The sequence below is a fragment of the Mustela lutreola genome, chromosome 4, assembly GCF_030435805.1.
Source record: "Mustela lutreola isolate mMusLut2 chromosome 4, mMusLut2.pri, whole genome shotgun sequence".
Taxonomy (NCBI): Eukaryota; Metazoa; Chordata; class Mammalia; order Carnivora; family Mustelidae; genus Mustela; species Mustela lutreola.
The window spans coordinates 144,178,288-144,202,824 of record NC_081293.1 but is presented as its reverse complement, the minus strand read 5'-3'; the positions used below and the strand labels follow the sequence as shown (position 1 = coordinate 144,202,824).

The window sequence follows — 24,537 nt, the reverse complement described above, 5'->3', positions numbered from 1 at the left end:
CCAAGGTAGGCACTTTTAGCTACTTGTTGCAGAGAAGGTAATTTCATAATGTGGCTGTTACAAACTGGTATAGGACTACATGGAAACTACCTTTTTTTTTTTTAACCCAAAGTATGCATAATAAGGAACTAATTTTTTATATCTGTATAAAAAGATAGAGGAAAAAATGTTGCTTCTGGGGGCGCCTGGGTAGCTCAGTGGGTTAAGCCGCTGCCTTCGGCTCAGATCATGATCTCAGGGTCCTGGGATAGAGTCCCGCATCGGGCTCTCTGCTCAGCGGGGAGCCTGCTTCCCTCTCTCTCTCTCTCTCTCTCTCTGCCTGCCTCTCCATCTACTTGTGATTTCTCTCTGACAAATAAATAAATAAAATCTTTTTAAAAAAAAATGTTGCTTCTGATACTGTGATACTATTTTCAATACTAGTCTGTTAAATACTGTTAACATACAGTATAAAAGCTCTAAAATTCATAGTGAACAGAGCAAAATTTATATATTTCTCTAAAACAAAGCTAAATTAATAAAACATGATTCTTCCAAAAATTTGTAAAGATTTAATTATTTATAATACATAGCAATTGATATAAGACTTTTATTACTATGCTTGCTTTTTTTTTTTTTTTTTTTTTTGGCTGAAGATTAAGGAAAAATAGGGATGCCTGGATGGCTCATTGGGTTAGGTGTCTGCCTTCGGCTCAGGTCATAATCCCAGGGTTCTGTGATGGAGCCCCACATTGGGCTCCCTGCTCAGCCGGGAGTTTGCTTCTCCCTTTCTCCCTCTGTGATTTCTCTCTCTCTCTCTTTCTCCAATAAATAAAGGAATCTTTAAAAAGTGAAAAATAGTTCTTAACTTCACTATTAGATTAAGAAGGGAAGCTAAAATTAATATTAATAGAAACAATTGTTTGATTTGCATTTCCTCCTCTGTATAGATTCCTTTATTCATTTACCCATTCAGTTTTTCAACAGGCCTTGAGTGTCTAGTATAAGCCAGACACAGGGGTGGTGGTGGTGCTACCAAGTTAAGTGTATTATGAAGCTTATTTTCCAGCTAAGAGTCAGTGCTATGATAAACTGCAATTATAATGGAGCTAAACACTAATTATAATAAAAGTACTTTCTTGTTACTTTTTATTGAAAGTACTTCTATATTGAAACTTGTGTGCTGAAAATACAAGTGTACTGAATGTATTAAAAACATGTTCAGGGGCGCCTGGGTGGCTCAGTGGGTTGAGCCTCTGCTTTCTGCTCAGGTCATGATCCCAGGGTCTTGGGATCAAGCCCAGCATTGGGCTCTCTGCTCAGCGGGGAGCCTGCTTCCCCCTCTCCCTGCCTCTCTCTGCCTACTTGTGATCTCTCTCTCTGTGAAATAAATAAATAAAATCTTTAAAAAAAAAAAAACCCATGTTCGGTCATTGATAAATAAAAGAAAAATTATATTTTAATTTAAACTGGGGGAAACGGGTTAAAAATACTGTGTTGGAATATTACAACCTGATAATATTTTCAGCACTTAAGATTCCTTTTTTTTTTAAACAACCTTACATTAACTATTTATAGGTGAAGATTAAATTAGCAAATATTTAAAAATAAATATATTTCAATCATGATAAACTGACTCAATCCGCTCATTCAATACATATTTATTAAACTTTATTTTTAATTCCAGGAGCTGAGCACAAAACCCAAACCAAAAAATTAAGTATCCTACTCTCATGGAGTTTACATTCCAGGGACCTAAAACAATGGGCTCTGACATTGCAAATACTCAACTCGATTTCTCTGGTAAACACGACCAGCAAGGACAGAACTCAACAAGGGCATATATGCTCCAGGCCTGGAATCCCTGAACTCCGCGTGCAAGGGCCTGAAGGCAGCTCTGCCATTAGGTGTGCAATTTTACACAAGTTATTTCAATACTACCACCTTTATCTTTCTCTGTAAAAAAACCAAAACAAACAAAGCCCCAGTAATAGTAGGGTTCTCCTGGGGATTAAATGAGCCCATGTGTGTGGGCTTGTTCAGCGATTATTGGTATCATTGGTATCATTGCTTTGCCCATTATTGGTATCATTGCTTTGCCCATTAGAATTAGCTGGGGATCTTGAAAAACGGGCGACACTCCGGCCACGCCGCGGACTAATTAAATCCCAGTCCCTGAGGGTGGGACCTAGGCGTCAGCACTTTCTGACCTCCCCAGATAGTTGCAGTTTGCAGACAAATTTGAGACCTGCAGCAGTCTGGTTTTAAGTAGATGAGGTTCCTAATAACATTTGTCCATCCACCTGTCTTTCCTGAGGGGGACTCAGGAAGCCTCACGAGCTTAAGCAAAGGTAGAAATTTCTCTGTCCCATCCCGTGACTCGAATGCCAATGTCTCTAAGGGGAGAGGGGCTGGAGGGCGTCCCGACCTCCACAGCCTACGCGTAGCTGTGAAGTTTCCTGGGACCCGCCGGTGTGTACCAAGGGCTGCGGCTTCCCCCTGAGGCGACTGCGGGGCCCGCCAGAGGAGCGAGGAGGCGCGGAACTCAGGCCTGCCGGGGGCGCTGGGCTCGGAGCAGAGGCCGCGGACGCGGCCAGAAGGAGCTTGGCGGCTGGACCGTCCCCTTCGGACACGCCGCGGCCTGGCCCTCGCGGCTCCCTGCGCTCTCCGTCCGTGGGCGCCGTCCCCGCTCACCCGCTCTTCCCCCTTTTCCCCCCTGGCCCAGCCGCGGGCCCGAGCACCCGCCGGGCGCTCTGGCCCAGGGCCAGCCAGGCCTGCCGCGCCGCTCGCCGCCATGGAGCCCAGGCCCGCCGCACCGGGGCCTTGTCCCGGCGACTCCCGCGTCGCGGAGGCGGCGGCCGCGGCTTCTCCGCTGCACCCGGCCGAGGCCCGGGTCGAGCCCGGGCGCCGCGCTCCCAGCGTGGCTGCCGTGTTGCCGGCGGGGGGAAGCGGGGAGAGGATGGGCGTCCCCACCCCGAAGCAGTTCTGTCCCATCCTGGAGAGGCCGCTCATCAGCTACACCCTGCAGGCCTTGGAGAGGTAATGCGGCGCCAGGCGCGCCCCCGGTTCCCGGCCCGGCCTCCCGCTCCCTCCCCGGCCCGCCTAGGGCGGCCCGCGACACCTGCCCCTCGTGGTGCCTTCGCGCGGGCGCCTTCTCTCGGCGGACGGGCGGGGCCGACTCCATCGGCTCTGTCCCGCCGATGCGGGTCCGGGCTCGCTTGCCCTTCAGAGATGGGCGGCTCTGCCCCTTCGAACAGGCCGGCAAACAAGCGGGGCTGCCCCGCCGCGGCAGGCGTTGGCGGAGCGGGTGGGGGGAGCCCGGCTGGCGGAGCTGGACTGAGGAAGGAGAGCCTGGACTGGGACTAAGAGGCATTTAGTTTCAACAGTAGCCCCAGTGTGGCCCTTTGCGGAGTCTCTCCTGCCTGTTTGCCTCTTGCTCTCTCTCAAGCACTCCGTGCATGCGTGAATTGGAGTTTTAGACGAAACTTTGTTTACTTTATCCATTCATGGGTAAACGCCAGCTGAGGATCTCTTAGGGCCCCGTGTTGGTTACGAAGTGTTGAAGGTGGGCCGAGGGGCAGGATTTAATCCCAGCTTTTCAATGGTGTATATGGATTTAAGGGAGCGAGATTCTGAAGTTAAGGCCAATATATGCCCTATACAATTACAAAATGCACTGACGTGTAGGGAAAAGAGAGAGGGAATGGGGGTAGCGAGGATTAGGGGAGCCTCAGGGAGGTGAAAAGGGGGCATGTTACTTAGGTGTTAACACCCAGTTATATGACTGAGCGTGCGGTGAGGCTGGAGGGGTGGAAAGAGGGCAGTTTCGAAGGTCCACAGACGTGCTGGAAAAGGTGCTGAGACGGCTTGAAGCCAGTGTGTTGTGACAGGATGTTAAACCTTGAAATGAAATAACCTTTGTAGCTCAAGAGAGATGACCTCTTTTAGCATATCATTTGGAGGTGGCTGTTCAGTTGCTACTAATCAAAGGACAGAAGCCCATTTTTCCAGAAAAGATCTCTCTGCCCCACCATGCTGTACACACCACAAAAGCCCAAGGGCCCGAGTTGCTTTGTGTATGGTTATCTTCCTAAATGTTGGCCTTTGGAAAAAGGAAGCATGAAGAGTCCTAATCACCCTTGATTCACGTAATCAGGCCTGTGGTTCCATCTGAAACCCAGACAAACCCTGAAACAGCTCCAGATGCTTCCCCTTTCTGTAGTCTACCTTTTCTCTATGTATGCATCATGTAACTACAGGGATTGGATCCTAGATCTTGTGACAACATAGCTCATTATGTAGGTGGTATTACGGGACACAATGGAATCTGGCCCTCAGAATCTAACTGCTGAATTACCAGGTGTAGCGAAATACAGTGTTTGTTACATTTAATTTTCCTTCCTGTGAAGGAAATTAGCATTATTAGCATGTTCGCATCCTCTGAGGGAGCCTGAGATAGGTGGTTACTGCAAAAATCTTTAAAAGAATTTTCTAGAAAGGCCTTATTTATGGAAGATGGGGAATACAGTTTTCTTTTAGTAACAGGAGTGATACAATTCTAATAGCAACTGCTTAAATCTCCATTTTGAAATACTCTGGGGCGTTTTTTTGGTCACTGTTACAATGCCTGAACTTAAGAAATGCTTCTATTTGGGTTGTGTTTCAGGAAGTTCTTGGAAACCTTGCATTACAGGGGTTTAGGTATGGGTACTTCTGAGCCATTTCCTAAACGAAGGGCATTCTCTTGACTGCTAATAGACTTCCTAGAGCATGGTGCTAAAAGACCCTAGGTTATTTCATCCCCCTGAATTATTCAGGGTCAAATAAGGAAAGGAAATGGAAGCATAAAATGTTGTAAAATTCTTGCCTTTTGCTCTTTGGTGAAATTATGCATGTTTACCATTACTGTAGGGGAAGAGCTGCTCTCATTGTCCCAAATAAAAGCTGTAATTGGGTATCTCCACTGTCTTGTCATTTCGTTTATTTTAGGACAGTGTCTGCGCTGTGAGTATGGGTTGTGTATGAAATTTCATTTTGTCCTTTGTAAATTAAGATTTTCCTTTCTCAAACTTTTGCCATCTTACCAACAGAGGTTGCTGTGAGTTATCTTTATTTCTTCGTTAATCTTGAGTAAGAAAGATAGTGATGGAAAAATGACCCTTATGGTGTGATCTGTCTTTCAGAATTTTGAGCCAGTATAAAATTACAGGGAATGAGAGATTTTGCCTCTGAAGTTTGGTCCACAGTTCTTCAGAGTCCAGAGTGCGAACCATTACACTATGGAACAGGTCCACAGTTCTTCAGTTGAGATGGGGAAATGTGAAGAAATGTAGCTAGTCTTGGTTTTAGTTAAATACTTGTTTAGATGGCATTATTTCCACTCTTGCATTTTTCCACCCAAAAAGACTACACAAGGGAAAATGAATGTAAGAGGTGCTGGAGTCGATAAAAGATGACAACAAAATGTTAGAAGAACAGAATGGTATGGTAATCAATCAGACTGACCAGTCCTAAGAAAGTGGGAACAGTCCCAAAGAAGCATGTTGGTTGAAATCCCAGGATCTTGGAAAGGTTCAGGAATTAGGGGTACAGGATACTTCTGAAGGTGAGGTGGACAGCTAAAAAAAAGCCCCCAAAACCCAACTGGTTGAAACCTTTGAAAGAAGCATTTAAACTCCGAGATTGCTGTCAAAATCCTGGAGGTTTATTCTCTGACTCCGCACAGCCAGTGGCTGAGCAAGGGGTTCCATGACCATAGAGGAATTAAGAGCAAAGATTCTTATGTGGAATGGTAAGATCCTTAGCGTCTAAGGTTAGCTCAAGGGAGTTTCTTCTCAAACAACATGGTGTATATTAAAGTACCTGTTCTTCAGTCACAGAAAAGAACTCTTTTTGCCGCCATTGTACTAACAAGAATCTGAGGTCAAGAGTCCTATGTCCTTATCTAACTATTGATTTGTGAGCAGTTTCTGAAAGAATTACTGATTTAAGAAAACTTAGGTGACAATGGCGTTGGTGGCCTAAAGCTCTGACAGTTAAATTGTAAAATACACTCAAAATTGATCCACTCAATTATTTTACTATCTAAAAAATGTATTCCCAGGTCTTAGGTAGAAAGTAAAAATTCCTGCCAGCAGTCTTACTTCTCTTTTCAAATAATTAAACTCTCAGAGTGGTGAGTTAACCTAAACATAGCGGAATGAATAAAATGACAACTGTAAGAAAAGCGAGCTAATGAGGCAAACTTGGGCTTTTGCTGCTTAAGATTCATGGTGGAGTGGGCTGGGAGTGGGAGTTCCTCTGCTGATACATTTGAACAAGGTCTCTCACAGCCCCTCTCTCTAGTTGGTGAGGTTACTTGTTTCCTGAGATAGGAGAACACTGCCCAAGAGGACTTGTTCCTTGATACCGGTTCAGTGCACATCAAAACATTATAATAAACTGGCAGCCCATATAAATCTAATGGAAGAAAATGGGCTGTCCCACCAATAAAAAAGCACTGCAAATTTTTGATAGTAATGCGTATATCATTGTATATTAACATGTTGGCCTTCTATTTCCAGTTTGTCTCCTTTAGTTTGGCTAATGTGCATTAGTCAGCATAAGTGTGGTAACATCGGATAAATTAGAAATGTTTTATTGATTTATATGTGTTTGTCTTAAGTAAACTCTGATTTTTGTGGTTGAGTTGGGTTGCTTTCTTGACACTTGGAAAATCAGTGCAAGTCCAATTTTAGCAACTTAGACTCCATGGTATGCGTGTGTGTGTGTGTGTGTGTGTGTGTGTGTGTGTTGATTTTGTTTGGTTTAGTCTGTGTTTTTAAATTGAGGCATAATTGATGTATTACCTTCAGGTGTACAAAGTAATAATTCTATACTTCTATATATATTTTTTTTGTTTGGTTTTTTAAATCTATTTTTTTCATTACAAGTATAATTTTACTATTTTATTATTATTATTTTTTTAAAAGATTTTATTTATTTATTTGACAGAGATCACAAGTAGGCAGAGAGAGAGGGGGAGGCAGGCTCCCTGTTAAGCAGAGAGCCCGATGTGGGGCTTGATCCCAGGACCCTGAGATCATGAGCTGAGCTGAAGGCAGAGGGTTTAACCCACTGAGCCACCCAGGCGCCCCGCAAGTGTACTCTTTAATACCCATGACCTGTTTCACTTATTCTCCAACCCATCTCCTCTCAGGTAACCATCAGTTTGTTCTGATGGTTAAGAGTCTGTTCTTGTTTTGCCCTTCTCTTTTTTCTTTTTGCTTGTTTGTTTCTTACATTCTACTTATTTATTTATTTTTTATAGATGTTATTTGTTTACTAGAGAGGTGGAGAGAGAGCACAAGAGGCAGAGCAGCAGGCAGAGGGAGAGGGAGAAGCAGGCTCTCTGCTGAGGAGGGAGCCCAATGCGGGGCTCCATCCCAGGACCCTGGGATCATGACCTGAGCCAAAGACTGAGGCTTTAACCAACCGAGCCACCCAGGCACCCTTTACATTCCGCTTATGAGTGAAATCATATGGTATTTGCCTTTCTTTAACATATGTCACTTAGAAATAGATTTCACTCTTTAGCTCTGTCCATGTTTTTGCAAAATATCATGATTTCATTCTTTTTTATGGCTGGTTAATATCTGTACGTGTGTGTGTGTGTGTGTTTGTGTGTGTGTGTGTTTGTGTGTGTGTACCAGTTTATCAACTGCTTTCATAATTTGGCTATTGTAAGTAATGCTGTGGTAGATATAGGGGTGCATGTATCCCTTTGAATTAGTGTTCTTTTTTTTTTTTTTTTTTAAAGGTAAATAGCAGTGGTATGATAACTGGATCATAGTGTAATTTTAGTTTTACTTTTGAGGAACCTTCATAGTGTTTTCCACAGTGTCTGCCCCAGTTTGCATTCCCACCAGCAGTGCATGAGGCTTCTTTTTCTCTACGTCCTAGTCAGCACTTGATGTTTCTTGTGTTACTAATTTTAACCATTCTGACAGGTGTGAGGTGATATCTTGTGGTTTTGATTTGCATTTTGCAGATGATGAATAATGTTGAGCATCTTTTCAAGTGTCTCTTGGACATCTGTATGTCTTCCTTGAAGAAATGTGTGTTCACGTCTTTGCATTTTTTAATTGGGTTATTTGTTCTTTGGGTGTTGAATTTTAGAAGTTCTTTCTATGTTTTGGATACTAACTCTTCTACTGGTTATGTCCTTTGCAAATATCTTCTCCCATTCTGTAGGTTGATTTCTGGTTTTTTGTTTTATTTACTGAGGAAGGGGAGAGGAGAGGGGGAGAGAGAATATTAAGCAGGCTCCACACCCAGCCCAGAGTCAACTTGGGCCTCGATCCCAGGACTGTGAGATCATGACCTGAGCTGAAATCAAGAGGTGGACTGTTAACTGAGCCACAACTTTTAGGTTTGTTGGTTGTTTGCTTCTGTGTAGAAACTTTTTATTTTGATGTAGTCCCTCAACTCAGCAAATATAAGTAGAATAGTGTTGCCATGGCCACTGTCAGATTACTGCCTGTACTCTGTTCAAGGACTTTTGTGGTTTCAGATCTCACAATTAGGTCTTTTATCTATTTTGAGTTAATTTTTGTGTATGGCGAAAGTGGTCCAGTTTCATTCTTCAGCATTCCCAACATCATTTGTTGAAGAGACTGTCTTTTGCCCATTGTATATTCATTCCTCCTTTGTCAAAGATTAATTGACCATGGAATTGCGGGTTTATTTTTGGATATTTTGTTCTATTTTATTGACCTATTTTTTTTTTTTTTGACCTATGTGTTTTTATGCCACTACCATACTTTTTTTAAATCCTTTATTTCTTTTTAAATTTTTTTTTTAAGAAATTTGTACACCCAGCATGGAGCTCACACTTATAACCCCAACATTAAGAATCACATGCTCCACCAGTTGAGCCAGCCAAGTGCCCCCATACTTTTTTAATTACCACCACTTTGCAGTATAACTTGAAGTTTGGAATTGTGATACCTCCAGTTTTGTTTCTCAAGATGCTTTGACTATTTGGGGTCTTTTTGGGTTCCATATGAATTTGAGGATTGTTCTAGGTCTGTGAAAGATGCTGTTGGTATTTTGATAGGGATTGCATTAAATCTGTAGATGGCTTTGGGTAATCTAGATATTTTAACAGTATTCTTCCAATCCATGTACATGGAATGTCTTTCCATTTCTTTGTGTCCTCTTGAATTTCTTTCACTAGTGTTTTTTCAGAGTACAGGTCATTTACCTCTTCAGTTAAGTTTATTCCTAGATCTAAATCTGTGGCTAGGACTTCCAGTACTGTGTTGAATATCGAAATGCTCTTGCATCCCACGCATATACCCCACTGATAGTGGTGTATGATTTTAAAAAATACATTGTTGGATTTTGTTTGCTAGTATTTTGAGGATTTTTACATCTATATTCATGAGAGATACTGCTCTGTACTGTTTTTGTGGTGTTTATATCTAGTTTTGGTATCAGGGTGATAATGGCCTCATAGAATGAATTTGGAAGTATTCCTTCCTCTTGGGTTTTTTTTGAAATACTTTGAGAAGAATAGGTATAAAGTAGAATTTGCCTGTGAAGCCATCTGGTTCTGGACTTCCATTTGGGAGTTTTTTTTTTTGATAATGGTTGACTTCCATTGCTGGTGATTGGTCAGTTCAAAATTTCTATTCCTGCTTTAGTTTTGGGAGGTTATATGTTTCTAAGAATTGATTCGTTCTAAGTTGTTCAATTTGTTGGCATATCAGTTTTTATAATCTTTTTAAAATTATTTCTCTTTCATTAGTAATTTTGTTAGGGTTATTCTTTTTGTTTTGTTTTTAATCTTCAGTGAGTCTTGCTAAAGGTTTATTTTGTTTATTTTATTTTATTTTTTTCTAAAGAACCAGCTCCTGGTTTCCTTGATGCATTTTATTTTATTTTATTTTTTTAAAGTTTCTATAGTATTTATTTCTTCTCCTGTCTTTATTTCCTTTTGCTAGATTTAGGTTTTGTTTGTTCTTCTTCTAGCTCCTTTAGGTGTAAGGTAAGTTTTTTTGAGATTTCTCTTGCTTCTTAAAGTAGGCCTGTATTACCAGAAACTTCCCTGTTAAGAACAGCTTTTGCTGCATCTTAAAGATTTTGGAGCATTGTGTTTTCATTTTCTTTAGTTGTCATCTACTTTTTAATTTCTTTGTTTCCTGGTTGACCCATTCATTGTTGTGTAACATGTTATTTAATCTCTATGTGTATGTGGTCTTGCCAGATTTTTTTCTTGTGGTTGTTGACCAGTTCCATAGTATTGTGAGAAAAGATGCATATTATAACTGCAATCTTTTTGTGTTTGTTGAGGCTTGTTTTAAAGCTTAATATGTGATCTATTCTGAAGAATGTTCCATGTTCTCTTGAAAAGATTGTGTATTCTGTTTTAGGATGGAATGTTCTGAATATGTTAATTTCATCTGTTTCAGTGGGTCATTAAAAGTCACTCTTTCCTTATTTTTGGATTATCTGTCCATTGATGTCAGTGTGGTATTGAAGTCCCCTATTTCTATTGATTATTTCCTTTATGTTCATAATTATTTTATGTATTTGGGCACTCCCTTTTGGGTGCATAAATCTTACAATTGTTATGTCTTTGTTGGATAGTCCCCTTAATTATTATATAGTGTCCTTCTTTGTCTCCTGTTATAGACTCTGTTTTGAAGTCTGTATTGTTGGATACAAGTATTGCCTCCCTGGCTTTCTTTTGGCCTCTATTTGCATGGTAAATGTTTCTTCATCTCCTCTGTGTCAGTCTGCATGTGTGTTTAAGTCTGAAATGAGTGTTTTTATGGGTGGCTGGTAGATGGTTCTTATTTTTTATCCACTATGTCACTGTATGCCTTTTGTTTGGAGCATTTAGTTCATTCATGTTCAAAATAATTACTGATAGTATTGTTGTCATTTTGTTACTCGTTTTGTGGTTGTTTCTACAGATTTTCTCTGATCCTTCTGTTGCTGTATTTCATGGTTTGTTGGCCTTCTTTGGTGATACACTTGGATCCCTTTCCCTTTTTTCTTTGCGTACGTATTACCTGTTTCTGATTTGTGGTTACCATTAGGTGTGTGTTTAACAACTGTGTATAGCAGTCTATATGAAGTTGATGGTCACCGAAGTTTAAATCCATTCTTTACTCCTCTTCTCCTATGTTTCAGGTGTATTGTGTCATATTTTACATCCTTTTTTCCCCCATTAATGCAATGTTTAATTTATACACTCATGAATTAAGTAAAATACATCAGACAGCAAATTTTGAAATTTTAAAATCACCACTGAAGAGAGAAGAGAAATTTAAAAATCACCACTGAAGGCCCATGTAACATGCCAAGGGAGAGACTTTTGCTAACCTGATCTCCTATACTGCTTTTAAGTCCATCAAGCAGCTACTGGTTTCCAGGGGAGGAGAGGGAGGCCAGGAGAAGCCAGGTGACTTTGGCCAAGCGGTGCAAACCAATTGTTTTCAGTGAGCCACACTGCCATCAAAAGTCAGAAAACACTCTGAAGACAAGGAAAAACAGAGAACAAAGTTGTGGTGATTGTGAAAATCATCCCCACAGATAGTAATATGGTGTGATGTTGTGACTAAAAATTGAGAACACTGAATCTTAATCTCAATCTGTGAATAAATCACAATGGAATGTTTAGATAACTTTCTGCCACTTCAAATTCTGAATGCTTTGGGGAGGGACCTTTTTGCATTTCTATGGCCATTATAGAAAAGCTTGGTATTTGGTTGGGGCATAGAGTTCCTAAAAGCAAAGAATCCCCTCCCCACATTTTTGTTTGTTTGTTTGGAGAGGGAGGTGGGGGTAGATGTTGTTAATATGCAAATCTTCAACAAAATGACAAATGGGTATAACTAGTTAAGCATACTTTTACTGGCAAGGGGAGAGTTTTTAAGTGTTTTTATGTGCTGGATACATTCCCTCCTCCCCCCAGATTTTCAATTTCTTCTTGAGTGAGTCTTTTTTTTTTTTTTTTTTTTTTTAATATATAATATATTATTTGTTTGAGGGGTATGGGTCTGTGATTCATCAGTCTTACACAATACACAGCACTCACCACAACACATACTCTCCCTAATGTCCATCACCCAGCTGCCCCATCCCCCCACCCCCCTCCCCTCTAGCAACCCTCCATTTGTTTCCTGAGATCACAAGTCTCTTATGGTTTGTCTCCCACTACATCCTTTTATTTTATGAATCCCTTGACTGTTTTTTGTTTTTGTTTTTGTTTTTACAGTAAAAGTTATTTTTATTACTTTATTGTTTACTTTTCATACTGCAATTTATGATCTTCCCTTTCACCTGGAGTCCCTTTTAATATTTATTGTAGTGCTGGTTTAATGGTCTTGAACTCCTTTAGCTTTTATCTGAGTAACTCTTTCTCTTTTTATTCTGGATAGCCTTCCTGGGTAGAAGATTCTTGGTTGCTGATTTTTCCCTTCCAACACATTGAATGTATCCTGCCACTGTGTTTTGCCACAATATCAGTATAGCCTCAAAGTTTCTGCTGAAAAATCCCCTGATAGCCTTATGAATTTTCCTTTGAATGTAACTTTCTTCCTTAGCTGCTTTAAAATTTTTTTCCTTTCACTACTTTTTATAGTGTACTTTTAAAAAATCTTTAAAATTACATTTTACTTACTATATGTTTTGATGTGGATGTACTTGGGTTGAATTTTTTGGGTGGGTGCATGGATATCTTTGCCTCCTGAATCTGGATGGGTTTCTTTCCTCAGGTAAGGTAAGTTTGTAGCTATTATTTATTGAAATAAATTTTCTGCCCCCTTATTTCTCTCTCATGCGAGATCCCTGTAGCAGATATTATTATGCTTGGTGTCACAGAGTTCCCTAAGACTGTTCTCAATTTGCATAATTCTCTTTCCTCTACTTTGCTCAGATTTGGTTATTTATGTTCCATTACTCTTCCATGTTTGTAAATTATTTCTCTGCTTCATCCAGCCTGCTATTTATTCCATCAAGTGTATTTTTAGTTTCACTTACTGTGTTCTTGATCTGTGATTGGTTCTTTTTTATCTGTTCATGGTCTCACTGATGTCTTCCACTTCTTTCTCAAGTTCAGCAGGTATTTTTATGATCAGTACTTTAAATTATCTTTTAGTCCTATTACTTAAATCTGTTTTGTTTTGGTTTCTTGCTGTGGTTTTGTCTTGTTCTTTCATTTGGGAAATATTGCTGTGTCTACTCATTTTGTCTGAATTTCTGTGTCTTTTTCTCTGTGTTAGGAAAGTTAGTTACTTCTTTTGCTCCTAACAATAGTAACTTTATTAAGAAGAGGTCTTATAGTGCCCTGTTTCCTTATAGTGTTCCCTGTTTGCCAGGTCCTGGTGCTCCAGAAACTGTCTCCTATGTGTGTCATGTGTGCTCTGCTATTGAATCTTAGCTTCTTTTTCCTTCAGTTGTCTCCAGAGGCCCTCTCTGCCTGTCATGGGCAGCAAGGTGTGCAGTGGTTGGCCTGTGAATTGAGACTTGCCCCTGCAGGAACTGAGGTCCTGCAGAAGCACAGGTCAAGAGATTGGGTGTTGACAGGGTTTGTACTGGTCTTTTGGGGCGGGGGGGGGCGCCACAGTGGGATGAAGTAAGAACGATTGGAAAATGGTGGGTCTGCTGAAATGTGTTGGGGTGGCATGACATGGTGGGGCTTTGGGCAAGCAAGTTAGAGTCTGGGGATTTTAAAAATTCTAGGCTTTAAGTTCTGGTTTTAAGAACTGAGGGAAGTTGGGCCATTTCACATTCAAAGGCAAGTAGTAAAGAGATGCATCCTCCCATTGCATGGGTTGCTGTTGTGAAATCTGTTTTTTGCCCTTCTCAGTGCCACCAGCTCCCTCCCTAATACAGGCAGCAAGGTTCCTTTTGCTCTCAGACTGTGTTGGCCCTTCTTACCTTCCCTGTGGCCTCTTCCCTGCCTTTAGTTGTGAAGTTTGTTCTGCCAGCTTTCCAGTCACTTCATGGGTCATTTACACTGATTGGGTTGTTAACTAGTTGTTGTTAACTAGTTGTATTCGTGGGATGAGGTGAACTTAGGGTTCTCCTACTCTACCATCTCCTCAGATGATAGGTGTATTTGTGAAAGTTGATGAACTCATGGCTTATTAGACTTTCTGACTTACTGGATTGTCTCTGATTTTCGATTTTTTTGTGTACTTATTCTATCATACTCTTTCTGAAAACCCCTGTAAATTCTATGGAGAAACACATAAATGTAAATTTAAATGAGCAGTATTGATTGCTGGAGTTGAGCTGAAAGTCAGAATGGAGTAGGGAAGACTGGAGAAATCTGTAGACAGGATTGACAGGTTTTAGTGACTAATTGGATTAAGATTCAGAAAGAAAAGGGCACTCTAGGTTATTATAGTTGAATGAGCATGTTCAAATACATGAATTTGACATTAAAGAATTTTCTTAATGCTTCATTAAGAAAGGGGTCAAATCTGAATCAAGGGAAGCAAGCAATAGGCCTATATAATGTATTAAAAATACAATAGAACTGTGTTTTGTGTAGGTCAGATGACTAGATGTTTTTGTTAAATTCCCGGTGGGAAGGCCCCCATGGGGCTCCTTCAAGAAGAGATTAGGACTGGTAGGTTGGGCTTGTCATCTAGGAATCCTTCATGGGCCATCATAAGGAGACCTGACCTTGTGAGGGCTGTTAGGAACCAGCCCCTTCACATCCGTTCTATACTTTGTGGCTAAAATATGAGGGTGGGTATGGAGGGATGTAAATCTACCAGTTATGGCCACAGGACAGTCCACTGACCTAATTTCTGTGAACACTGTCATGGCAGTCAGCCACAATCGCCACTGTCCCTCGGAGCTAAATACCTACAGCCTGGTAATAACCCTTTAGAGAATTTAATAGGACCTGATTTTCCATCTGTTTATTTAAAAAGCATTTGTTTAAATCTTCTGATTTCAACTGATCATATTAAACTGCCCAAGCAGAATACTCAAAGTGATTTTTTACAAAACAAGAGACCAGCCAAAAAACAAGAAAACAAGAGAGCCGAAAATTTTCCTCAAAATGTCTATAGGTGTAATGGAACTCAAGGTTAGATTTTAAGTGCCCATAGAATGTGCTAGGAAGTTCAGTCTATAGGAGTTCAGTGTGGACTTGCCTTCAGCTGAGGAGGTCAACCTCATTCATTTATTCAGCAAATATTTGTTCGGTAGGCACTGCGTGAGGTAGTTAAGGTTTTTCTCAGTTGCATGATTCTGCATTAGTAAGCTTTAATGCTGTAAAAGACTCTTAATTCTATAACTAGAAAAGAATGTGAATAAATCCTTTGAAATATAAACAGTACTTAAAAAGGCTTGTAAGTGCTGGGAGTATGCTTGGATGCTGAACAAAATAGCATAACAATGTCATCTCTTGAGAATGGTTTAAAACTATGTCTTTTAAAATTTTTTATTGTGGGGCGCCTGGGTGGCTCAGTGGGTTAAGCCGCTGCCTTCGGCTCAGGTCATGATCTCAGGGTCCTGGGATCGAGTCCCGCATCGGGCTCTCTGCTCAGCAGGGAGCCTGCTTCCTCCTCTCTCTCTCTCTGCCTGCCTCTCTGCCTACTTGTAATCTCTGTCAAATAAATAAATAAATCTTTAAAAAAAAAAAAAATTTTTTATTGTGACTTGTTTAAAAGAATATTTTGCACAATGACTCCATTAAACATGTGCTTAAATACACATATGTGCACATATTTGAAAGGCTTTCAAGAAGGCCTGTCCTTACTATTTACTATGCATTCTAACTTGACAGTTCTGTTAATTTCTATTTCATTTAACCAAAAATGTTAATCTAAACTCATTAAATTGACACACTAATAGGCCTTAATCTGAGAAAGACTAGTTTAAAACACTTTGCTCTTCAGAGTCTCCTATAACTTTTGGAAATAGTCAAAGGCCATGGGTATATCTAATTATTTACATCTATTTTGACTGGCTTTGTTTGGAAATTAATTATTTTATAGCTCTTTGAAGGCATTCTCATAAAATTGGAACTTGTCTTTGGGAGTTCATTAATTCATTGACTCATTGTGCAGATATTTGAATGACTATTTAGTCTAGCAATGTCTTGCCTATCTCCCTCTTATTCAATATTAAGATTTAATTGAGAGTAATATTTGTGAAAAAAAGCAACATGAGGCCTTTACAGTTGCTTTGGAGCTATTTTTATGGTAAAATTCACTATGAAAAGAGATGAATAGCATAAGGTACATGTTAAGCTCTTGACTATAGAATAGTCTTGCCTACTGATTAACTTGAGCATGTACTTAAAGGTTCTCTAAAAAAATGAAACCAAAAACTTTAATGTGATGTCATATTAATAAACTGAAACATATTTGATCACTGTTAATAATTCTTTCCTCTAAACTCAGATGAATTGTAGACCATTATGTTGAATACTTTAAATGAATCCATGAATAGAGAAAAGGCTTAAGCATGTAAACTAATAATTTATTCCTTTCTAGTTATTTAAGTCTTCTCTATTCATGGATTCACTTAACAGATATTTAGTAACATATGGTCTGTGAGGTCAGGAATTCTGCCAGTCTTGGTTCATTATTATATCACAATTGTCTAGTATACTGCCTGGCAAATGTTAGATGTTTATTTTTGCTTGAAGTACAGGAAATTACAGGAAACTCGACATTTTGACCACAAATGCAACAATATTATATGGTTCATCACTAATAAGATGAATGAAGTGCTAGAGACACAGTAGATGTGGACATGCTCTTTTTGCTCCTGGATTTTGCCACATCCTTCTCAGAGACTATTAGTACATTGGCAGTACTATGTGCTCTAAAATCAGACTTGGGTCTACCCAAGTCCTTTCATTTCTTAAGTGTGAGATTATGGTCAGGCCACTGCTTCTGTGCCATCTATAAAGTGGTGATAATAGTGACTTCTTGGAATCAGATAGATTTTGCAGGCTAGTACTCAACACAGTATGTGTCACCTAGCAAACCATCAGTCGTTGTTGCTGTCAATATTACTAATACTGATTGGTATAGAATGTGCCAAGCTATAAGGCGTAGGCTCCGTTTGCTATGAGTTGGCTTCTTAGTGAGGGAGATAGAAAAGGCAAACTGTAGAGTATGATGCTAAGTTTCTCTAGCGGTAAGAGTACACTGGGAGGGGAGACCAGGGATGCTGCCCCCCAGAATGACTACTAAAGCTTCCTAGGGTAGCCATATCTGAACCGATAGGTAGGTGAACAAGTGGGACTGAGCCTCCCACTTTCCTCCCAACCCAGGATTGGTGATAGCTGTGCTGGGAAGTGGAGGAGGTAGTATAAGCAAAGACTTGCGTGTGTGAGAAAATGCCCTCTGAGTAAGAGGGGTATGGGAAAGATGAAGTGGTGTAGGAATAAGTGGGCCGAGGTCAGATTTTGATGGGCCCAGCTCAAAAATGAGCAGGGGGTGACCTTCAGTTTGCATGTGAGAAAAATCCACCGGGAGTGGTGAGAATGGGTTGTGTTGGGATAAGATGAGAGGGAGATAAGCTAAGAGAATGGTGCAATAAACGGGGATTAAGTGCCTTGATCACAGCTGTGTCTGTGAAGACAGAATCTTGGGAAGCTCCACATTTAGGGGACACGAACTGTCACTTGTCACTTGTAGAGGGGCTTTAAGTACAGTGTAAATTCTAAACTGGCAAGTATGCTATGATCAGTTAGGTTTGCAAGGGAAGGAATGGGGGATGGATGGGCTACAAACTGAAGAGCAACCCACCCTGAGTCTTTTTCCCTAATTCTTTCTATTGCCTGCCCATAATAATCCATATGCGACTCTGGTATTCTGTGAATATTACTGCATTGTCTTAGTTTACTTGTGATTGAAATTCCCCACAGTGTCTAACAAAACATGAATAACCCTGGCCTTAGAGCAGCCTAATGTTCTAGAAATGAAGGTAAGGAGTCAAATGACTCAAAACGCAACCACATCACATAGGGAAAGTTAAGCTCATTACTGAGTTTTTGGAGCTAGCCAGATTACTGAAGAGCTGCTTGCATTTTCATAACCCTTGAGACAATACTGTGTTGTCAGATTTACACTCTTTCTGGTAGATAAGACTGACCATGGTCATTTACCAACCGATTAGTGTTTATTTGGTACTAGGTGAAAAGCAATGGGCAAAACAGATGTCCCTGCCATCATGGAACCTACCTTCTGGAACACGGAATGTCTTCTTTTGATGAAGAATGGTAAAACTATTTAAAGTACTGAGTGTCATGCCTATATCATATTATAATTATTTCCCATTTAAGTGATAGTAGAGGAGGAGGACTTACAGGAGGTTAAAACTTCACTAAGGCTCAAACCATAGTAAGTGGTTAATCTAGGTTAGCTATTTTATATTCTGTCATAATTGATTTGTTTTGCCAATCTTACTAGGTTATTATCTCTAATTTATCCTTTAAATGCCATCTACAAGCTCAGTTTGGTAGCCAGGCTGTAATCACTGTATTCCCCAGAATGCAGCAGCAGCTCCCTTCTATCTGGTCTACTTGCATCCTTTCTCTCTACTAAATCTCTTCTCCACCTTGCAGCAAAAGTAAAACTGAGGCTCCTAAATTAGTTTACTATTGCTGCTGTTAAAAGAAAAAAAATAGTCCATGAACTAAGTGGCTTAAAGCTACATGAATTACCTTGCACTTCTGTTAAGTCAGAAGAGTCAAAAGTTTGAAATAGGTTTCACTGGGCCAAAACTTAAAGGTGTTGGCAGTACTGCGTTCATTCTGGAAACTCTAGGGGCAATCCATTTACTTGCCATTTTCTAGTTTCTGGGGGTCATTCACATGGACTTGTGGTGGTCCTCTATCACACTGAGCACTGCTTCTTTTAATTCCTCTCCTCTTTTGACTCTTCTGCCTCTTGTTCATGTGTAAGGACTCCTGTGATTATGTTAGACCTACTCAGGTAGTCCAGAATGATTCTTCCATCTCAAGATCCTTAACTTAATCACTTTCATGAAGTTCCTTCTCTGTGTAGGGTTATAACTTCACAGGTTTGGGGAATTAGGAGGTGGTCCTCTTTAAGGGGCCTTTCTGTCCTAAAACAATGCCTAGAACATTTGGGTGGGTGAGGTTTTCTTTTCTTTTCTTGTTTTTACATTTGTTTGTTTTTTGTTTGTTTGTTTTTTAAGGTATAAATGTCCTCTCCTGCATAAAGGTTTTCTGGGTTTTCTATTATAACATTAAAACCCATAACATGGTCTGTGATGTCCCCATGGCCTAGCCCAGTCTTGCTCTTGCCTGGACCTCCAGCCTCTTCTTCGGCTTCCCCACTAGCTTAAAGGATGTGACTCCAGTGGTTTCCTGGCCCTCAGGAGGTTGCCATGGCCTTTGCTTCCACCAGCCTTTTGTACCCCTTTGTATTTCCCCTGCCACCACTCACCGTCTGGATCCTACAGCAAATTCAGCTTCCTTAGGGAGTATCATCCTGGCCTTCCCTGTACTGGTCAAAAAGTCCATTTGCTTGCAATCCTGGAGCCTGGCTTTCTTTATAGCACTTGATCACAGCTTGTATTTGTTCTTTGATGTTCTTTGATCCGTAAACTCTGCAAAGGCAGTGTTTATTTTCATTGTGTACTCAGTGCTGATCATTGATTCAGTGTGCAATAAGTACTTATTAAAGAAATGGACTTAAAATGAAAAGGCAGTGTGCCTATAAAGTAGCTCTTAGTGTGTTCATCTCTGTACTATTGTTGTAGCCACAGGCACAGTGGGGTTTCGGATTATGGAAAGGGTTGATTGAATAACTGAAGATTGGAGTTTAATAATTGAGTAAGTCAACCGAATGTTCATATAAACAAAGTTAATTTCACTAAGTAATTTTCAGACCCTTCCATTTCGTAAAAATGTGCATAAGACTTGATCTAACATGAGCATGTAGCATGTCATAGTCTAAGAGTTCTTCAAAAGATGTTTCTGAGTTCTATTAAATTTTAAAGTGACCTACATTCAGAGTTGATAGCATGGGTCAGAGGCAGTTTGCCTGATTTGGGCCTGTTGGCGGTGGAACAGAAGAGTTTAATGACATTAAGCTCTGTTAGCACTGCTGTTCAAGAGAAGTCAGCCAAGATGTAACACAGTTGCCACTCAATGCCGTGGACTGTGAGAGCAATAGGTCAGCGAGTCTTTAGGAAAATGTTGTACAATAGAAGAATGGCTCAATACTTGGTATGACTCAATAGGTTAATTCTTTAATTTTATATTTTATTACAAAGTTTATTATTTTGAGTCCCACTTGTATTTATACAGTCTTAGTTGCCCTATTTAAGCTATAATGTTTTACCTTGATGTAGGCAAAGTTTGTGTTAGATAAGTGTTCCAGCTTTTTAAATAATTTTATGGACTCAAGAGACAGACTTTTGAGATTGTTCCTATTCTATTGAACACATAATTTGGAAAGAATCAATTTAAAGGCCTATTACTGTATTCTTTTTTCTTGATGTACTGATAGTCTAATTCAAACTTAATTACTGAGGAATCTGTATGTGTTGTATGATATCTATATAGACGTAATGTTTTATAGTCCATAGTGAAATTATATCTGTTGTTATATAGAGTATGAAATATTCATCAGCTTCTTTACTAGACCTGATAAAATGCATCAGACTGATTTACTTTAACGTTCAGTTTTCCATACCCCTAAGAAGTTACAGTAGTACTTATTAATTCACTTTCTTACTAGCTTAACTCGTATAAGGCCCAGTTTATGTTAAATGTATGCACATTTTTCTTTTAGGGTATGCTGGATAAAAGACATTGTTGTGGCAGTAACTGGAGAGAACATGGAAGCGATGAAAGGTATCATTCAAAAGTACAAGCATCAGCGCATCTCCCTGGTTGAAGCTGGAGTGACCCGCCACAGGTCAATTTTCAATGGGCTAAGAGCACTGGCAGAGGACCAGCCCAACTCTAAACTCTCTAAGCCAGAAGTTGTGATAATCCATGACGCCGTGAGACCATTTGTCGAGGAAGATGTCCTTTTCAAAGTTGTCACAGCTGCTAAGGAATATGGGGTAAGTGGTTAAACTTCTGAAAAAGGATAAAAGAGACAAATACTGTAGTAAGTGTTAATTTGTTGGATTTTGATGAAATCATATTTAGATGTCTGTTTAAAATAGGCATATTGACTTAAAGACATAATGCAAAATTTTTAAGGAAGCTTGGCGTCTTCTGAGACTGTACTAGAACTTATATTTTCTTATAGTCCCTCATTGTAACATGAGCTTTTTTACTACATGAAGACATGTAGTAATGTCTTCAGAGTATAGTTTTGAATGTACACTGAAGGAATGAGAAGCATTGTGCACTTACCTGAAAATACCTAAGAAAACTCTCAAGTCTAAGATGCACATAATAATAAAAAGTCTGACTCATCAAACCCAAATTGTGTTTTGAGTTTTTGGAAGTGGTTTACTTTCCAGCCAGACAAGATTTTCACACCCTTTAAATTAAAATGTTTTAGGATGACACAGAATTCTGTGTTCTAATTCACCAGAACATAGGATAGCCAAAGCCATATTATAATCTCTAGAACATCTTTGTTTTGTTCTTATATTACTAGATAAAATCCTAAAAATAAGTTAATAGGTTTATAGTCTAAATTGGAGACAGAATGAGAGTTGCTGTACACACTTGGTACAGCATGATAGCAACAGGCTGTGGAGTGGGACATGTGTAGGCCCAGTTCTCAGGCTTTCTAATTAGTGGTATATGAGCACCTTGCGCAACCTCTTTGAGCCCCTTTGCCTTGTAAAAGTACAGATGCTAATCCTTGCGGTTTTTTTAGGTGTTGGAAATTAGGTGTTAACTGCTCAGTAGAGTGCTAAGTACTTAAAAATGAAAAGGTATTAAGATGAATTACAACATCTAGTATTGTAGACAAATGGAAGGAGTCCTCTAAGCCTTCTTTGCCATGTGGGTGGTGAGTTAAAAATTACCCATCTGGAAAAGATAGTGTGATTTCTCTTTAGTTTCCTATATGCAACTGCAGTCTCTTCCTCAGGGAATTGTTGCTAATGTAATCTCCTCTCCCTACAACATGAATTCCTTTTAAACCTGTATAAGAATTCTTTAAATCAACAAAAACCTTTTTCTTCAATGTAACTTAAAAAAGATACATGGAATGTATCTTGATGGAGTGAAACTTGAGATAGAGGTTATATTAGGTGACCTCAAAACTGGATTTGGGCTCCTTCCTGTTCTGCAGGCCCCTCAGCCATGCTAGAGACCATGTGATCAGCTAGAAGTGCCCCGAGGAGGAATGAAGCAGCACAGGATTTAGAACTTTGAGGAAGTAGAGAGAAACCTGACAAATTTCTTAAGCTCCTAGGGAGCACTAGATAGTTGGGGCAGATAATTAAAAATTTATAGTACCTGGTGAGTATAATTAGATGCCTTTGCCTTTATTACCTTTTGGGTAACTATTATGCTCACTATAGAAATTACACATTTGGAATTTTTGGTCAGTTGCTCTTTTTGAGGTCTTATTTCTAAGCTTGTCAATAAAGTGACAGTTTTGGTAGTAAGTCTGAAACTGAAGAGGACTCTCCTCCTGCTGCAGTTATAAGCCAAGATACCCAGTGTAAGTGGTGACTTAATGAGACATTAACATGTATAGCAGTTACTGACTTTTTTGGTTGCAGATTTGTGGGAATTTTTGACTATATTTATAATTAACATTGATCAGAATAACTTATGTACTATGTATATGATTAAAACTTACATATTTTCATGAACTCACGGAAAATTTAAGAAGCTAGTTTTAAGTGGAATCTTCACAATTTATTTTGGAGCTTTAGAAACCTGGTCTGCTAGAAATAATATCTTGTTTTGATGGTGTTAGGGAATAAGCTTTAAGAAAGTAGAGAGTGAGTTTCATACAGATACGTGAAATCCTTAACATGCTCTTGGTGTTAATGAAGGAACCAGGCACATGTTAGACTCAGAGAAGCACACCTTTTTGTGAAGCAATACTAAAATGAACTCACATAGACAAAACTGTATTTTTTCCTCCCCATGTGAGGGGTGTCAAACCTCCACTAGGCAGAGTTTATTTGCGTCTTTATATGCAAGAATGATTTTGCATTGTTGTCAGTTACCTATAACTTGCGAAGTTTGTAAAAGAGCTCAAAGGCAATGGAATGTTACATTCAACTAATCCAGAAGGGTTGTCTCTAAACAATACATAGTTTTACACTGAAGATACTCAGTATCTCTTGGTTATCCTAAGTTATAAAGGTTAGGCTAGTGACCTAACAACCTTATACCCAGGTATTACTTCATGCCAGCACTTTCACACTGTTTTAATTTCTAATCGTAAAAACTAAGTGGAGTTGAGACTTGGCACTTCGTTGTTGAAGTTTTGTGTTGGAAAGGAATGACACCTTCTTAGCCTATAGGCATTAAATTGCCCAAGACTGGTCTGAATTGGATACCATCCCAAGGCAAGAAAATGGTGAAGACTTCACTTAGTCAGAGACACTAAACCACTTGTTTTCCATGGCTTCTTTTGAATTAATTCTCCTTTGTTCCCTTAAATTGTGTTGCATAGATTCTTAATGGATTCTCTTTTGTTCTCTTAGCTCTCAACTTTGAGGCTGTACCCAAAGGTCAGACAGCCCCTGAAGGGCATACATGTTAAAGGGAATTGTGAAATTTTAACTTCTTTGTTTAAAATACGTTTTCAAGTTGGAAATAGATTACCTCAGAATACTAAGATGTCCCAAACTAAGGCTGATAATTGAGTTATCTGCATACAGGAACTCAGAACTGTCACCAGAACTCAGGTTATCTTACCTCTGTAAGCTTCGTTTCAGGGTTCCATGGAGGGGAGAAGACTTTAATACAGCTAGCAGGTAAATCCTTTCTGGGTTATTTCTGCCTTTCATATGATCACTTGCTGGGGTATAAATTTCTAAGTTTATAAGTATTTTCTCTTTTCCAGTACTTTGATAATATATCATTGTGTCCTGGCTTTAATTTTGCTTGTGAGAAGTTTGTTGACCAGTATACTAGTGTCCCATTACCAGTCTTATTGTGTCCCTTGAAGGTTACCTGCCTTTTCTGTCAGGCAGATTTTATTGTTATTTATTTTATTCAAGTTTTTATTTAAATTCCAATTAACGTACCGTGGAATATTAATTTCAGGTGTAGAATTTAGTGATCCATCACTTCCATACAACACCTGGGGTTTATCATAACAAGCGCCCTCCTTAATCCCTATCACCCACTTACTCCCCCAACCCTCCTCCAGTAACCCTAAGTTTATTCTCTATAGTTAAGAGGCTTTCCTGGTTTGTCTCTTTTCTCCTCCAGTATGTTCACCTGTTTTGTTTCTAAAATTTCACATATGAGTGAAATCATATGGTATTTGTCTTTGTCTGATTGACTTAGTTCACTCTGTATAATACTATCTAGCTTGATCCATGCCCTAGCAAATAGCAAGATTTCATTCTTTTTTTTTTTTTTTTGGTTGAGTTATACTCCATTGCACATATATA

At 39.5% G+C, this 24,537-nt stretch overlaps 1 protein-coding gene across 1 annotated transcript in view; it reads left to right on the top strand.

Moving 5' to 3' along the window:
* The first annotated feature begins 2,664 nt into the window (after window positions 1-2,664).
* CRPPA (CDP-L-ribitol pyrophosphorylase A) overlaps window positions 2,665-24,537 on the top strand; it is a 311,086-nt gene continuing 289,213 nt past the window's right edge. Inside the window, exons 1-2 of the mRNA XM_059171274.1 lie at window positions 2,665-3,018; window positions 20,775-21,051. Of these exons, the coding sequence (XP_059027257.1) occupies window positions 2,774-3,018; window positions 20,775-21,051 (522 nt within the window). The 5' untranslated portion in view covers window positions 2,665-2,773. The remainder of the gene's footprint in view (window positions 3,019-20,774; window positions 21,052-24,537) is intronic.